The 18,102-nt window shown below is 38.0% G+C and overlaps 2 protein-coding genes across 2 annotated transcripts; one reads left to right on the forward strand and one right to left on the reverse strand.

The window, feature by feature from the left end:
• The first annotated feature begins 8,581 nt into the window (after positions 1 to 8,581).
• Positions 8,582 to 14,166, forward strand: LOC306852695 (male-specific lethal 1 homolog). The gene is given in 9 exon segments (XM_079389747.1): positions 8,582 to 8,728; positions 9,274 to 9,954; positions 10,538 to 10,716; positions 10,800 to 11,181; positions 11,183 to 11,251; positions 11,529 to 11,596; positions 12,488 to 12,615; positions 12,736 to 12,808; positions 12,900 to 14,166. Coding segments are annotated over 8 exon segments (1,599 nt in total). The 5' UTR covers positions 8,582 to 8,728; positions 9,274 to 9,345; the 3' UTR covers positions 12,991 to 14,166.
• Positions 14,167 to 14,502: 336 nt separating this feature from the next.
• LOC306852700 (charged multivesicular body protein 2a-like) lies at positions 14,503 to 17,311 on the reverse strand. Its single transcript, XM_079389753.1, has 6 exons — positions 17,122 to 17,311; positions 16,347 to 16,514; positions 16,077 to 16,256; positions 15,848 to 15,978; positions 15,576 to 15,637; positions 14,503 to 15,487 (listed from the first exon to the last, which is right to left on the reverse strand). Exons 2-6 carry the CDS (start codon positions 16,512 to 16,514, stop codon positions 15,366 to 15,368), a joined length of 663 nt encoding a protein of 220 aa, XP_079245879.1. The 5' UTR covers positions 17,122 to 17,311; the 3' UTR covers positions 14,503 to 15,365.
• Positions 17,312 to 18,102: the final 791 nt, after the last annotated feature.

The following is an 18,102-nucleotide window of genomic DNA, read 5'->3' on the forward strand; positions in this document are numbered from 1 at the left end:
GCAAGCCCGACAGTAGAATTGAGGTTACTGTCGGGTGGAGTATCATTGAATCAATCCTCAACCACCACGCTCCTCCAAATAAGACTGCAATGGGCGGTCGGAAGACATGACGGTTCGGCTTTGCTGGATTCGGGGGCTGAGGGAAACCTTATGGACCGTAAACTGGCGCACCGGCTTCATATTCCAACAACCTCACTCCGTCACAAGATCGCAGTCAGTGCACTAAATGGACAATCACTTCCCGACACCACTCACTCCACTATACCTGTTACGCTCATCACGTCAGGTAATCATACAGAGACGATCAAGTTTTTATTGACTGACTCACCTATGGCCCCAGTGGTGCTGGACCATCCCTGGCTCGTCCGACACAACCCTACTGTGAATTGGGGCCAGAGTTCCGTCTCTGCGTGGAGCAAGAACTGTTATGCTTCTTGTCTTTTGTCTGCCTGTTCTCCTGTGTCTTGTTTTGTTGCAGGATGATGTGGTGAGTCTGTCAAACGTGCCCGAGGAGTATCTTGACCTGAAGGAGGTGTTCAGTAAGTCCAGGGCTGCTTCTCTTCCTCCCCATCGTCCCTACGACTGTGCCATAGATCTAGTTCCAGGTACGTCTCCGCCTAAGGGCAGGTTATACTCGCTTTCGATTCCTGAAAGGGGAGCCATGGAGAAATTTATTTCTGATTCTCTAGCAGCTGAGATCATTCGCCCTTCTTCTCCAGCGGGGGCAGGATTTTTCTTTGTCGCGAAGAAGGATGGCTCTCTGCGACCTTGTATTGATAAACGGGGTCTGAATAACATCACGGTAAAGAATACTTATCCTTTACCGTTGATGTCTTCTGCGTTCGAGAGGTTGCAGGGAGCATCCGTCTTCACCAAATTAGATTTACGTAACGCCTATCATTTGGTTCGCATAAGGAAGGGGGATGAGTGGAAAACTGCTTTTAATACCCCCAGGGGGCATTTTGAATATCGGGTTATGCCGTTTGGGTTATCCAACTGTCCCGCAGTTTTCCAAGCACTCGTCAATGACGTGTTGAGAGACATGGTTGATCAGTTCATATATGTTTACCTGGATGACATATTGATATTTTCTTCGTCTCTCCAGGAACATGTGCAGCACGTCAGGCGAGTGCTCCAGAGGCTGCTTGAGAATGGGCTTTTTGTCAAGTCGGAGAAGTGCGCGTTTCATTCACAGTCGGTTCCCTTTTTAGGGTACATTGTCTCGGTCGAGGGAGTTCGCATGGACCCCGATAAAGTTAAGGCTTTGGTGGATTGGCCAATCCCTGATTCCCATAAGATCCTGCAGAGGTTTCTGGGATTCACCAATTTCTACCGACGTTTCATTCGTAATTTCAGCCAACTAGTCGCTCCTCTGACGGCCTTGACCTCCCCCAAAACGACGTTCAGGTGGTCCAGTGCAGCTGAGGCTGCATTTACCAAATTGAAACGCCGCTTTGTTTCGGCTCCTATTCTGATCGCCCCTGATCCCACACGTCAGTTTGTGTTGGAGGTCGATGCGTCAGAGGTGGGGGTAGGTGCGGTGCTGTCCCAGCGGGCTTCCTCGGACAATAAGGTGCATCCCTGCACGTTTTTCTCCCATCGATTGTCCTCTGACGAATGTAACTACGACATTGATAACAGAGAGTTGTTGGTGATGAAGTTAGCATTGGAGGAATGGCTTCACTGGTTAGAAGGGTCGGGGGTACCTTTTATCGTCTGGACCGATCATAAGAACTTGGATTACATCAGATCCACTAAACGCCTCAACTCCAGGCAGGCTCGGTGGGCACTTTTTTTCGTTCGTTTTGATTTTTCACTGTCGTACCGCCCGGGATCCAAGAACATCAAACCCGATGCGCTGTGTCATATTTTTGATCGTTCCGAACGCCCGTCGTCTCCCGAGTGCATATTATCTGAGAGACTCTTTGTCTCTACGCTCACTTGGGAGATCGAGTCGAAGGTTCGCACAGACTTAGAGGGGATAACGCCTCCGCCTGGGTGCCCACCGAATCGGTTATTCGTGCCGGAGGGGTTACGGTCCGACGTTATTCGGTGGGGTCATGGTTCCAATGTTGCTTGCCATCCAGGAATTGGACGCGCTAGGTTTCTAGTTAAACAACGGTTCTGGTGGCCCGCCATGGCTCGCGACATTCGGGATTTTGTTTTGGTCTACTCAGCCTGTGCTCGCTGTAAGACTTCCAATCGAACCCCAGAGGGGTTACTTCAACCGCTGTCTGTCCCTTCTTATTGATGATTACAATCTACGGGTAAGATTGGCTGGGAGCGCCAGGGGGCGCTTCTAGAGGGAGGGGTACTGTCACGGTTCATAGAATCACTGTCTCATCTTTGCTTGTCTGTTGTGGTGTGTGGCGTGAGTGGGTGTGTCCTAGCTCGTGATCACGGGCTGATCTGTCCCAGTTGTGGATCATTACTGGGTCTATTTAAGATCTACTCACGCTCCTCTCATTGTCAGATCCTCAGAGTTTCTCGGTGTTCCTGTTTCTGCTTCCCGATCTGTCTTCTGGTCTCTGCCCTGTCTTCGGAGGATTCCTCGGCTGGTTGTGACTGCCCATTGCGTCCCTGCGCCCGGTTCCATCCACGCTGTGCACGAGCTTCACCTTTCTAGTGACTTTGTTTGTTCTCTCAATAAACTGTTGTTTATCCGCAACTGAATCCTCCTCTTGATTACATAACAGTAGGTTGCTTTGGATAAAAGTGTCTGCTAAATAAGTAAATGTAAAGGTAAATATATGTTAATAATAATAATAATAATAATTAATAATTCTTTGAATTATAAACAATAGGATAGAGTTAATAGAAGATGACTGTAGTAACATAATCCCATTTATTTCAAGGATATTAATCAAAAAATAAATATGTAAACATTATGATTATTGTCTTAGAAACAAATGGTCTTTTACAATCAATCTGTCAATGTTACAGTAATGTCCATTGTTCATGCACCGGTTTCAGTTACCCGGATGAGTGGTCACAGCAGTAGGCTATCATTGGTGACGGGAGATTTTAGGATATATCAAACCACAAGATGGCTCAAATGACCAATCAAAGTAAAGTATTTTAGAGAGCCATATAATAAAATGAAATAATCTTTAATGAGGCACCAGAATGTTTAAATTCATAAGGCACTTTGACTTTGAAATATACATATACATTGTCTTTAACAATTATCCATTCAAATTAATGTATTAATTAATTTGTGCACTTTATACAAATCTGCTCCAACTGAAGTATATGGTTTCATTGGTAAATGCCTGATCATTCATCCCAAAGGAGGCATGACTAGAGAGCATCAGGTTAAAATATTTAGACGCACATACGGAGATGACCACTATTTCAAAAAGGCATATACAACACACACAAAGGTAACACTCTGATCCTGAACATCTGTATGCAGTTTCAGTGGTAAAAAATCTCATAGATCTTGCCTGTAGCTACAGACCTGTCTCTAATAACCAATAACAGATCACTCCAATCAGTCTAATGCTAGAGGAAGCCCTGCACTATCCAGACAGCTATTGGTTTAAATATCAGAAAATACACATCTTCAAAAGATGACATCCAAATATTTTTTTTATTCCCATTCCTGTTCTGGCTTTTATTTCCTGCCCTAGGAGAAGGGTGTGTATGAGTGTGTGTGTAGACCTGGAAGCTTCAGCAGAACGTCACATGGCTCTGGTTTAGGTGGAAAATCAAACACAGTTGTGGGCAGGCACCGATTTAACCAAAATAGGTGCTTTAATCATTTTTATGGATAGTGGGAGTTTACAACCTTTATATGTATTTATGTACTCTCAGACTAGGAGAGAGGCATAAATCATGCGGTCACTGCAGGAGAGGAGAAGAGATCGGAATAAAGGACAGAGGAGGAGATAGAAGGACAGAAAAAGAAAGAGAGAGCCAAGAGAAAAGAGGCTAAAACAAACAAAAAAATTTACAAATTGTTTTAGTTTATTCTAACATCACTTTAAATCATTATATATCTGACAGAAGCTTCATGAAATGAATTTTTATTATTTATAATTACACTGAAGGGCTCAACATTTACTCTTAATGTGGGTGGGATAGGGTGCCAAAAGCCAGATGATTCACCTTCATTATTTTAAATGAACAGAGCCCATTAGTCTCCTTTATTACAGATTAATTAGGCCATTAGATAAGGGCCAGGTGTTGGCATGCAAAAAAGCGCACTTTTGTCACCTTAGAGTGAACTTTGTTGTGATGGAACTCAAAAAGCTTTCTCCGTCCCTCCCACACAGAGTATTTTACAAGTCAACTCAGACCGCTGCAGGAATAATAATAGGGTTGGTTTTGGAGGTTGAAAATAAACAGGATGGGTCCTTGAGCTGTAAACCTGAGTTGGGAGTGTTGTTTTTGTTTCCATGACTTTCGAAGCTCCACTGAGAGCTCATGGAGAATTGATTGTGTCTGAGTCACTCCCTCCGCCTGGTTACGAGACCTTTTTGTTTGTTTTTCGCCCATTTGCTTGTCGGCCCAAAGAGGTACGTCTGACCCCTTTGTCTCCCCTCAGAGCAGATACACATTTTGGTAATTAATAAAAGACATTGATTCGCACCATGCCATATATTTACTGCATGGGGTGATTAAATGGGTATCATAGGTCCAAGCTGGGGATGCGTGTACAAATGTGTGTTTTGGGGATATGGGGTGGGATGTTATGGCACCAGCATGCTAGAGAAAGCACTAGGGGAGAGTTGACAGATAATGCGCAAGATATGACTTGAGGGTGTGGAAAGAGCTGGGGCAGTTTGAAATCAAGAGGGAATTCAACAAATTGGATTTCCAAAAGGAGGTTTATAATACCTGGAGAAGTCTATCTGTCAGAATTCCCACTGAACTCAATGGCAGTCACTCAAGTGGCCCAGGATACCGCAGAAATTTGGCTGTTTGGGTAGATACAATACAAAAACCTTGCTGTAGCAATGCAGAGGTCATGAGTTTAATTCATGCACTATAAGTTGTTTTGCAATAAATATGAAAAAGTAGAAGTGTTCTCCTTTACTGAATTAATATTTTTGCTAGTTTTGAAACATTTCAGTTCATGAGGCTTCAAATGAGTTGATGACTCCTAGAAATTAAATCACAATCCAACATGCTCACTAATGAGAACAGAAAATTCTGTGGTAACTCACCCAGCTCTGAAATATAAGACATAAGAGCAAGAAAACCGTGAACTAGAATGTATAGGATAGAGTTTGGGAAAAAAAGAAAACGTCTTCAAAACTCTCTCCCATAAATCATTTTTGCTGGTGTCCCTTTGAAGTAGCTCTCTTTGTCATTAAACTGAAAGTGCTTGAGCCCTTTCCAGAGAAAGGGGATGTAGAAACTACACAAAAAGAAAAAGAGAATCAGAAATGCCAAAGCTATAGTGATTTGACCCACAAAGCTGCCAAAGCTGCTCTTTGGTAAGTTGAGCATCTCAGCAGTAATGTCACACCTGTTACTTCTTTAGCATTCTTTCATGCAGCTTTTACATGATTGAACAGAAAAAATATATATATATTAGCAACAGTAAGGCTTATATATTAAGACTTACATAAAGAAATACAGACTTTGGACAGAATTGTTAAATTAAATTAATAATCAGCGAATAATATTGTGCACCTCTGGTTTCAATATCATAACTGCATATTGTACATCGGCTGTTCTTTATAGGACATTTTCACCTCATGTAAGAACTGAAGAGAAGTGATATTTTGGGCTTTATGGGGTAAACAACAGCCATCTTGTTTGTAGAATTGTAATTGCTTTTTAGATCATACTGTGACAAATACAATTTTTGTACATTTACAAATTCCAAGTGTTAACTAAATTATTTGTTACAAAACTTGTATTTGACAGAGATAAGCGCTAAAGCTTGTGTACTGAAAATCATATTAAGAAAAAACAGAAAACTGAATTTTTGAATCGTTAACTGTATTGTTCAGAATTGTCTAAATGAAACGTCTTACATCATATCTCAAAAAGAGGATATCATAAGCAAAACTTGATTTATTTGGTTCCTCTGTACTTGTCCCACAATACTTGGGCTACTTTTTCTTTCTGCAGAGGTTCTTTAAACTATTTCCAAAAAATAAAAACACTTCCAAAATGTGCTGTAACTCAATACATATAACAGAAAGTGTGGATGAATTGAGTTGAACTGGCTTTTGATATGATATTCAAAGAAAAAAAAAATGCTGGACTGATCACAAAAAGCATGAGCCCCTGTGTTATCCTCTCCTACACTTGGCACCCCATGCACCCACCAAGGTCATTCGCTCATAAGGCCAGCTGCGGAAATAGAAAGCAGCAGTACAGCTTATGGAGACTAAAAGCAGGGCAATACAGATCCCAGTTCAAAAGACTAACAAACAAGATAAGTTATGTGTACATGAGCATGAATGGAAAAACAGCATTGACAAAGGGCTGAAAATATCATTTTGATCTGTTACATAAAGCGATCTGTGATGTCCTAAATCTGGCAGAGAAGAAATCAGTTAATGTAAAAATATAGACCATCATAGTATTCACCAGGATCCACTGTTTTGAATCAGCCCCTTTGGCTAAACCTGAACCTATTCAACACCGGGCTGGAGGCTGACAGCATGATGGCTGGTGGCCAAACGTGCTAACTGTGCAGCAAGAGATTGCAGAGTCTCCACTGTGCCAAACTGTGTTGAAATTAACCCAGTAATCAGAAACATTATGTTCTTGTGGGGAGAGCCCAGGCGATTGGCAGATGGCTAAGAGCATTAGAGAGATACCTGCCAAACGTTAGCTTGCTCTCTCCTCCTGGTGTGAAAGCCATTGTGATGATGAGAGAGGGGCACCCCTGTGTGTCTGCAGCATATGGTGGGGTAAATATTGACTGATATTATAATTATGAACAGCATAATCTAATAATTAATCATGCACATGCTGGCGTATTCAATACTCAAGCAGACACATACTGGAGGAGAGCCATTTGAACATTAGGCAGGCACGAATATGACTCATGCCACAAGACCTGTAGCTGTCTATTGTGCATATTGACATGATGTTTTAATCTTAGTCTTTGATATTTTAATGCAAACCATGATAAGTAAAGAATCGCTTACTGTTTCTTTCTCTACATTAGAATTTTTCATAGAATATTGCAGTATGAACAAACAGATTGTGAACACATTCATTCACATTGATTCGATCCATTTCAGGCTTTTACTCACCTTAGATCAACAGATTGCATAAATCAAGTGAAATAAGGAGCTTGGGGTTCCCTCAGTTTCTCAGAAAGAGAATGAGAGAGAGCCTCAAGCCCTCTGATCAAGAGTTTTGCAGTCTAATATAGACTATTGCAGCTGAGTGAGCTGAACCTCAATATAATTAAACAACTTTCTGTTCACTCATTTCCTTTGTGGCCTTAGAGGTAATTATGAGATAATATTATTGCATTTGGAACACATTGTGCATGGATTATGGATAATTAAATAAAACGATAAAACTTTTTGAAATCTTGTTTTCCTTTTTTAAAACTTTCTTTTCTACGAATTCGTTGAAGATACGAGAGAATGGCAGATGGAAAATGGAATTATTTGTACTATATCTCCCCCTGCTGGTGATTCTAGTTAAACACATGGAGATTCGTGTAATCCTTTACCGCGGGAAACCAGCAGGTGACATAAGAACTTTGAAATTTGACATTTTAAATGTAGTTTCTTTTCTCATTTTTCATCCTTATCAGCTCGACTAATACTTTTGGACACTTTTTAGGAGCCTACACGTTTTACGAATTTCAGACACACAAGAAAACAGATATTGTGTTTTATAAAACTAAAAGCTTGTGTGTGTATATTTTTAATATCAATGCAAAAAATACAGAGTTGACAGTTTTGTATATGACACGAAATGGGAAAACAATACGCCCAACAGAATAAAGAGGGGAAAGAGTTAACAATAATTTGCTAAAGAACGAGAAAAGTTAAAACGAGAGAGATAAATAAATAAAATAAATATACAATCAAAAACATGCATGATCTTTACATTACTCAAATATTTTGAAGACAGAACACAATTGCATTTCTATTAGCGCTACTTTGAATAGTACAAAAATAGCTTTCCAATTCTTTATAAAACACTGTGAAACAGGGTTTCCTGTTAGAAAATGTACACGTATGAATGTGAAACTTAACTAATAAAATAAATAGATGAATAGCAAAAGATTAAAATATCCAAAACTACATTTTCAAAATGCTGTGATAAACACAGAGACGTCATACCATAACTTTTTAGCATAACAGTGCCAGAAAAATAAAGTTAGAAATAAACCAAACAGGATGGAGCGCAAGCCGTCAGAGGAAGTGACGTTGGGAAGGTCCTCTCCTCAAGTGTGCACGGTATGATCTACGGATTTTTCCCAATGGCAGACATCTAGCGTTTCCATACCAGAACTATCCTGACCAATTTACCTATGCTTAAATAAATGTTCTCAGGTTTAGTGCATAATATCATAATATTTTAATATCGCCCGAAAGACCCATCGCTCTGAATGTAAACACGTCCTGACGTGGCGCATGCGCAGTGCGCACTGAGTCAAACGCATTCGTATGTTGGGACATTGTGCAGATTCAAGCCTGAAAATGGGGGACAAACAGCAATAAAAGTAAAGGGCTTATGTAAGACGCGTTTCTTCAGATCTTTAGGATTTTACCCTGGGCGAACCAGTAAATATGTAAGAAATTCGGCATGGATTCAAACTCATTGTGCAGCGAAAACGATGTAATATTCTGTCACCTCGTTTGCTAACAGCTAGCTAGCAGTGAGGATCAAAATGGAGGCGGGCTATTTATTAATAGCTCAAGTTAAAATGGTTCATACCTCTTGAACGATATACTTCGTTGCGTTTAGTTAGCAGATTCACATGGAGCTTTAGTATTAGTGTAATAGACGTGTGCATGTCTTCACCCAAGTCCAACCGGTAGTGAGCTGCAGTGATCTGTTTGTGACCAAGCATCTGATTTCTAGTCTGTCGACAACTTAATGTCATAAAGTTATTATGTGAATGGTTTTGGTGTTTTATTTACACCCAGTAGATTTATTTCAACTTTATACAGAAGGTTATGTTACATATTTAGACAGGAAGGATATGCTTCCTTGCATTTTCATTTTTTCCCAGCATTCAATGGGATCCTCAAACAATGATTTGTAATTTACATATCCGTCACTTTGCTATAATATTGATTTGATCTAATTGATTTTTTTTTTTTTCATGTACAGATCTGCAGACACACCCTGTTGATATCAACTCTATAAGAGCCATGGTTCATGGGGTAGAGGTTTTTCTTCGCCATGAATATGAGACCCGAATGCTTTTCTAAAGTGGGATTGTACTCAAATAACTGTGACTTAAGTCCATCTCAAACAAGACACCCAGTTAGTGTCCGAAGAGAGATTGGAAATCCTCTTGGTGACACTCCAGACAGGACCAGACAACATCTGATCTTGGACAAGACTGGGAAAGCTGAGCGGACTTCACTGCCTTTAAAGCCCGGCAGAGAGTTGGCTGTTGCTTCAGAGGCTGGCTCTGTGGGCACAGAAACACTGTCATCTCAAGCTAAACAAATGGGGGGTGAAGGCACCCCTGTAAAAAGTAAAACTCCTCTTGGACAGACCAACACCATTGATAACAAGCCAGAGTTTGTATCCATGAATTCACATAGTAATTCTAGAGACCCTGTGGGTGAGAAAAGCACCAAAGGGTTAGAGACTATGGGGGTGTCTAATGAACACTCGGAGGGCAAAAGGACAAATATGAGGAAGATCACTAGTCATCCTCATGCACAAGCCACTTGCCTTAAACAACTGCTTTTGCTTCAGCTGGACTTGATAGAGCAGCAACAACAACAGCTGCAGACAAAAGACAAGGAAATAGATGAACTCAAATCAGACAGAGACACGGTATGTATGCAACCATTGGGGTCAGTAAGAATTTTTTAGTCAGCACAGATGCATTAAATTGATTGAAAATGACTGAAGATATTTATAATGTTGCAGAAGATTTCTGTTTTAAATAAATGTATTCATTAAAGCTGAATGCATCTTGATACAAAGTATCAGATTACACAATGCATACATAAACCGCACAACTGTTTTCAACATAATGAGTAAGAAATATGAGCATATTAGGCTGATTTCTGTCACTCTGAAGACTGGAGTAATTGCTGAAAATTCAGCTCGTCATCACAGGAGTAAATTATATATTAAAATGCAAAACAGGTATTTCAAATTGTTATAATATTTCACAGTATTTCTGTATTATTGATCAATTTAACCTTGATGAGCATAAGACCCTTCTTTCATTTTAAGATAACATTTTAAAAATCTTTCCAACCACAAAACTTTTGAACGATAGTTTACAGTTTGTGTTTTTTCCCCCCTGATTTAGCAGTGTAAAATTGGTTTATGGTTTATACTTAAAACCATTTGCTCCTTCGGCAGGCTTATCATTTTTTTCTAATGTATTTGTCCTGCCTTGAAACAGTTGCTTGCCCGTATAGAGCGGATGGAGCGCCGTTTGCAGTTGTTAAATAAGGAACCACGTGACAAGAGGCTCTTCCAGCCACTGGAGAGATGGGTTCCTGAAACGGAGGACTTTTGGGAATCAGATTTGGGTGACAGCCCACAAACTCAGGCCAAGTCAGGTGGAAAAGTGCAAAAGAGGTAAGACTGAGAAACCTTTTTCCTGTTATCTGTCTTCTCGTGGCTTCTGCTTGACTGATGTGACCTGTAAATATTCTGCCTAGGAAGTTAAACTTGTTAGATACAAAGATGCAGAGGTCAAGAGGTAAGTCCTCTAGAGTGACCCCCCAAAAACTAGAGACAGGAGGGACATCACCATGTCAGCGTGATCTGCGAAACAAGGAGACCCCGGAGAAGACAAATGTTGCGAAATCATCTGGACAGGCAGACCTTCAGTCTGAGGGAGAAGACAGCAAAGAAACGAAAGATCTTCCGTACATGACAACAACTGAGATGTACCTATGCTGCTGGCAGCAACCTCCAGCCTCTCCATTACTAGATGAGTCTCCAAAGAAAGAGGAGGATGTTGCAAGTATGTGCTTGGCTCAAATGCAAAATGGCAGTTGTACACATCGATTTACAAATTGTAATGCAAAAAAATATTTCCTCAGTCCCATCATGGAGGGAAAACACCATGGAACCCCTTCAGGAGGAGGATGCTGTTGACATCCCAGAAGTAAGAGTCAGCATTTGCATCATATATGTATTATACATAAATCCAAGACTCTTAAAGGGATAGTTCACACAAAAATTTGTCATCATTTACTCACTCTCATGTTGTTCCAAACGTGTATGAGTTTCTTTTTATCTGTTAAACACACAAAAATATATTTTGAAGAATGTTTTGAACATCTTGCGAGTGAGTAAATTATGACAGAATTTTCATTTTTGGATGAATTGACCTTTAGGTATTAGGCTCATTGTCATTTATCCACCATTTCCTTTTTCTTTAGAATCTTGATGACAGTGTTTTTCTGAAGCGGCACGCAAAGTTAGAACTGGATGAGAAGAGACGAAAAAGGTGAGTTTAATTTCCAGAAGACTGTTTTCCTGGTCTGTGTTTGTGGCATCAACCCAGGTTTTTTAATTTATTAATTTATTTTTTTTAGATTTATTTTTGGGCATTTTCGACCTTTTCGCCACAAGGCTATCGGCGCCAACATCAACCCGTTTTTAACCCTTTAAGGTTTTGAAGTCTCATACTCACCAAGGCTCTGTATATTTGATCATAAATACAGTAAAAACAGTAATATTGTGAAATATTATTACAATTTAAAATAGATGTTTACTATTTTATTGTATTTTGAAATGTAATTAAAATGATCTGAATTTCTGTGATCGCAAAGCTGAGTTTTCAGGATCATTATTCCAGTTTTCAGTGTCACATGATCCTTCAGATATCAGTCTAATATGCTGATTTGGTGCTCAAGTAACATTTTGTTTTATTGTCAGTGTTGACAACAGTTGGGATTCTTTAATAAATAGAAAGTTCATAAGCATTTATTTGAAATAGAAATCTTTTGTAGCCATTTAAAAGTTTTACTGTCACTTTTGATCAATTTAATGCATCCTTGCTGAAATAAATATGGACTTTAAACTAAAGGATAGTGTATGTCTACAACACAGTAGATGTAATGTGTAATTATACAAGCACATTTTGTTTAATGAAAACGGCATCAAGTTAATTATTAAAATTAATTATTTTCTTGAGACTAAAATTCATCAATATTCTGCTTACTTATATAATACCCATCTATATATGCATATTTAATAATGAAGGTATCAGTTCTGGTTAGTGGTTAAATTAGTTCCTTTAGCTGATTAAAATTTTGTGGAGAGTTTTATTGGCAACAAAATATAGCAATATTTCAAATGAATAAATGTCATTAAAAGTTTTTTTTTCTCCTGGTAGATGGGACATTCAGAGAATACGTGAACAGCGTATGCTTCAAAGATTGCAGCAGCGCATGGAGAAGAAAAAGTCAAATGTTCAGGAGAACGAGCCAGAATTGTCTTCGTTTTATCCTGATGTGGACAATGGTAAGACCCTTAGATTCATTTGACAAAATATTGTATTTATGAACAAAACAAAAACTGTTATCAGATTATATACGTTATTTTCACCAATTTTCTTTTTCTCCTTTCCTCCTTCTTGTACAGTGGAGGCCATCATGGTAACACCCTTTCTGCCAGTAGTGGCATTTGGTCGGCCTTTGCCCAATTTGCCTCCACAGTAAGAGCCTTTTTGAAATATCACCTGATTGACATATAACTGCTTTTAAATATAGTTAAGTGTCATATAACGATCATTTGTTATCCTGCAGGAACTTTGAGCTGCCCTGGCTTGACGAAAGAAGTCGATGTCGTATTGAAAACCAAAAGAAACAAACTCCCCACAGGACCTGTCGGAAATAGAGAACAGAGGAGAGCTCCTTCATGTCCAGCGGCATAACATGGGGTTAAAGGAGGCAAAGCAGGGTTTGTTCAGTCAGGGGACAGAATATTAGCTCATCATTATGGTTTTGTGTGTGCCTGCAGTCTGCTCACACGGAGACCATTTAGGTGAGAAGAACATGGCAGCATTTTACAGCTGTTTTCATTTTATTGTGCCCTGATAACAAAGCACCAACTGCCCAGCTAACTGCTATTTTAGTTCCCTCACAATCAGTGTGTGGCCTTGATTTAATCCTTTACTTATAGTCCTGTTCTGTGTCCTCTCACTGAGGCTAAGTGATATTGATTATTGCAGGCTCCACGGCAAATACTGTTTTAACGTGCACTAAACTGTAGTTATGGAGTATTGCTGCACATTTGCATGTAATGCCTCAATATTTGTGTTGAGAATGACTTTAAAGAGCTTTTGTTTTTGCAGATGTAATTGTGCATGAATGTCTTGATGAATTTTATGCCTAAAATTGTGCATATTTTTGTAAGCATTGCATAGTCATTTAGAAAGAAACAATCGTCAGGATTAGAGTAAGGATGTTAAGATGAATGGCCGATGTAAAAGAGTAAGTAATAATTGTTTGTATGGCCGTTCAGGTGGCTCCGAATCCCATGCAGGTTTAAGGACAATGCCCTTAACGTTATTTTTGGATCAGTTAGTTGGTCTGTTGATGTTGTTTTTGATGTACCTCAACCTTCTTATTGAAAATACAGTATATTTTACACTTCCATTTTCTAAAAACCTTATCCATGTCCAGAAGTGTTGCTTGTCATTATTAATTTTGCATAAATTCTGTGCCTCATGGGATTTATTTCAGGGCATTTGTGATATTTCCTAAAGATACTCTTGTTCTAACTCAAAGGTGATAACCTGATTTTGTGTGTAAATGTGTTAATTTTGTGAGCACCACACACACCCCCCCCCCCCCCCCCCCCCCCCCCCCCCCCCCGGACCTCTGTAAATATCTTTACTGACACACATTGGCTGTAAATAAGGAAAACATGGCTGTTATTTTTTTATTTAATGTCAGAAGTGTTGTTTGTTCAGCATAGATATTATATTGATAGCATTATTTACAAAATAAGATTTTTTGTTTTTCAAAAAAAGGAATAAAAACTCACTCTGTGATTTCTTTATTGACACTCAGTTTTTAATGTCTCGTGTATCCATATTTGTTCTTACTGTAGTATTTTTGTCCCCAAATCACTTGATTTGGCATTTAGCATTACAAAGATGTGATCTGACCAAGATTGCGAATACGGATCACATTTATTCAAAGATTTAACTATTTTGTTTAATGCAGTATTTTTCAAATATTATACAAAAAAATACAATTTAATCTTGTTTGTATCCAAAAGTCAATTTGTCACAAAACTTGGATACTAGTTTGTAAGAATTACCCATGTGTGCAACAGTGTGTGGCAGCCATTGTAAAACAAATAGAACACCAAATATTACAGAACACATTTGATCATTTCATAGTAAGTGTGAAAAATGTTTATTGAACCAAAAAAAATGCATTTTTTTTTTTTTCAAAAATATATCACCTCTTTTCATTCACCATGAGATAAATACACTAATATTTCTAATTTTCAACAATATTTCTTTAGATTATTTTGTGATAAAACAACCTTTGGAAAACTGCTTCCAAGTTTTTTTCTCATAATTAAATGACCAAAGTTATTGTGAGATGTTGCCTTGCACAAACTTCAGAGTTTATGAAGGTTTATAGTTTACTGAACAGGCCAAAAAATATATATATAAACCACCACATCAATTATACGAAGGTATTTACCACTAAAAGATCAAGATGAATATATTAATAGAAGATCATGATAGTATACTAGCACAAGTATTTTAAAGGTAATCCTCTGATGTACCCTTATAGGAACAGATTGAAAACTGGAGTGACTCCATTTTGCACTATTTATATAAAAGTATCAACATCTGTGTTTATTACAATGAAAAGATGATGTGTGGCAAACCAGTTTTTATAATAATGAAATATTTAGTGTTAAGGCTTCCTCAAAAGATCAAGTTGGATTCTTGGGGTAAAAGATTCTTTGTTGATTTTATCTCCTTTAAAAAGGATTTGTCTAAACAGTAGGCTTGAGATCAGTGTGATGCATTGCATCTTCATTTGGGTTACTCGTTTGGTAATATTTATACAGCACATGTCATAAAAGGAGACAGAAAACAAAAAAGACGCATTAAAGCATCTAATGTCAGGAAAAAAAAACAGACAGCATTCACATCCCTCTTTTCTTTGCAGTCTACATTTTAGTGAAGCGAGCTTTGCGCAGACAGTTCAGAATCAAAACCTTTACTTAAAGTCCTTTCATTCTCAGTCTCTTCTGAGGTTGTTCAGCCTCTCCTCCAAGTCTGCATCGGCATCTGCCAGTGTAGCCTGCGGTTCAGCTTTCTTCCCAGCCGCAACCGAAAGGCTTCCTCCAGTAGAAGGCAGGCCTGTTTGAATTAAATAATAGAGGTAATATGAGAACGACTTCAGAGTGTAATTTTATAGCATGGTAACTGTGGTGTCTTTTTTGCTTACTTGAAAGTTCGTCAGAAAGATTCAGACCCAGCTCATCCAGAACTTGAGAAACCACAGCATCACTGCATTCAAAGCAAAAAGAGCATATGTCAGGAGATAATTTATTATTATCAACGATGAAAACAGTTGTTATGCTTAATATTTCTGTGGAAACCATGATATATTTTTCTGAATTGTAACAGAAAGTTAAAAAACAGCATTTAAATCAAATAGAAATCTAATGCAAATTATAATTATAAACGTCTATATTAATTCTCTTTTTTTCTCCTCACCTCTCCTCTTCGTCATCTTCATCGCCCATTGCATCATCAATTGCATCATTCATCATCTCCTCCTTCATGTCCATGATTTCACTTTGGCGCTCAAACTCCATCATGATCTTCTGAATCTGTGGCAACTTCAACTGCATTGAGAGGAAAAGGAATTTACATCTACTAATGCATATCAACAAGCTTTCTATTGGCAACAGAACCAGAAATTGAAATGCTATAGCAGATATACCTGTCTGTTCATGGTGGCCATAGCTTTGGTGACTCCTTTCATGGCCTGCGCCATGCTGTTGTTTGATTTGAGGGTTTGGATTTTAAGGCTGACAGCTTGAATATTGGCTTTCATCATGATGAATTTCTTGACGTATCGTCTTGTGCGCACCAAGTCCTTAGCCATGATCTTCACAGCATCCTGTCGGAAAAAGAATATTATTTACACTCCAGTCAGTGAGACTTCATGCCTAGCAGTGACAACTGAATGTCAATTTAAAACTCTCCTTACCATCTGTCCTTGTTTGGCCATTTTCTTAATGTCAGCAATTATTTTCTTTTCCTGTTGCTCCAGTCTCTGACGTTCTTTGTCTAGATCTCTCATGGCTCTATTTAACGCTCTCTGATTCTGTCTGAGCATCTCCTCTGGAGTCTTTCTTTTTCCAAACAGGAACTCCATCTGACATAAATAAATACAAAAGAGCGAGAGAGAGAACAAAGACCAGACTGTTAGAAGTATGAAAGACACTTTGAAGGGTTTCCATAATCTGTTAAAACCCCAAATGGCACTACAAAGAGACAATTAAGTCACAGAAAAGGAATTCAGATTTCCCCATGCGATTTGATGACAGCCACGTGATGCCATGAGATCATTGTTTGCAGGTATGTCATATTGGACCATGTGAACAAGCAGCTATTGGCAAATTAAAATATTTGACACGCTATGAATCAAGAGACATCACCCCTACTGTAACATAGTCATTATTGTTCCATTCCTTCGCAATTTAATATTGAGAAAAATCTGAACACACCCTATTATTCAGCTTCCATGTGTGTTATATGCTATTGATGACCATTTAGCACAATAAACACTAAAACTTTCTCGAAACATTTAAAAGGACAATGATTATTCAGTCTGAAACTTTGAAAAATAACATGTTAAGTGACTTTTCGTTTATAAAATGACCAATATCCTTCATAAATAACAATAATACTGAAATCAGTTGCTAAAGTTAGCTCAAGAAAAGAAAGAAACCCCGGAGGCCGATATCGCTCTCGTTTTTTACCTTGCCTTTCCTTTATGTAGAAAACGCCCACAACAGATACCAGTTAGCTGAACAGGCCAAATATCACAACGTCGTTTGTTTCTTCTATTCCTTATTTAAAGTTACAGTTTGTCGATCCACTCGATTGTTTTCCCCACTCTAACCTCTTCCGCATATGAATGTCAATACTTCCTTTGTATAGGTCTACGTCACAGGATACGCGTCATACAATACTCTCCACGAACAACAGGGACATTTATGACTCATTTACTTTTTTATTATAATACTGTATTGTTATTGCATTTTTATCAAAATAGGAATTCGGCACTGTATTGTTGGTATCTTACACAGAAATAAATTATTTTATCTTAATATAGGTAAATGTCTTGAAATTATTGTTAAAATATTTATGTTGTTAGCTATTTAAATTTCATATTTGTAATTTAAAAAATTGCATACGTAACCTTCAAGGTTCAGATTTAAAATAAAATAAATAATGTAAAAATAAATAATAAAAATATAAAATAGTGCTGTCAAGCGAATAATCGCATCCAAAATAAAAGTGTTTGTTTACATAATATATGTGTGTGAACATGCATGTATATATTTAAGAAAAATGTTTTAATTATATATGAAATATAATATAAATTTAATATGAATATATATATATATATATGTGTGTGTGTGTAATTTTTTTTAAATATACATGCACGTGTGTATATTTATATATGCTAATATGCATAAAACATTTACACAGCACACACACATATATTATGTAAACAAAAACTTTTATTTTGGATGTGATTAATCACGATTAATCGTTTGGCAGCACGAAAAATATATAAATAAGCAATAATGAAATGTATAATAATAATAATAATAATAACTGATATGTATTTTTGTGTGGATGTATAGTACAATGCAGTGTTGATATATTCTGTATATTCTGTTGATATATTCTTTTTTCCCGGAAGCAAATACAATAGGTATTTACATTGGTTA

Source organism: Barbus barbus (genome assembly GCF_936440315.1).
Source record: "Barbus barbus genome assembly, chromosome: 32".
Classification (NCBI taxonomy): Eukaryota; Metazoa; Chordata; class Actinopteri; order Cypriniformes; family Cyprinidae; genus Barbus; species Barbus barbus.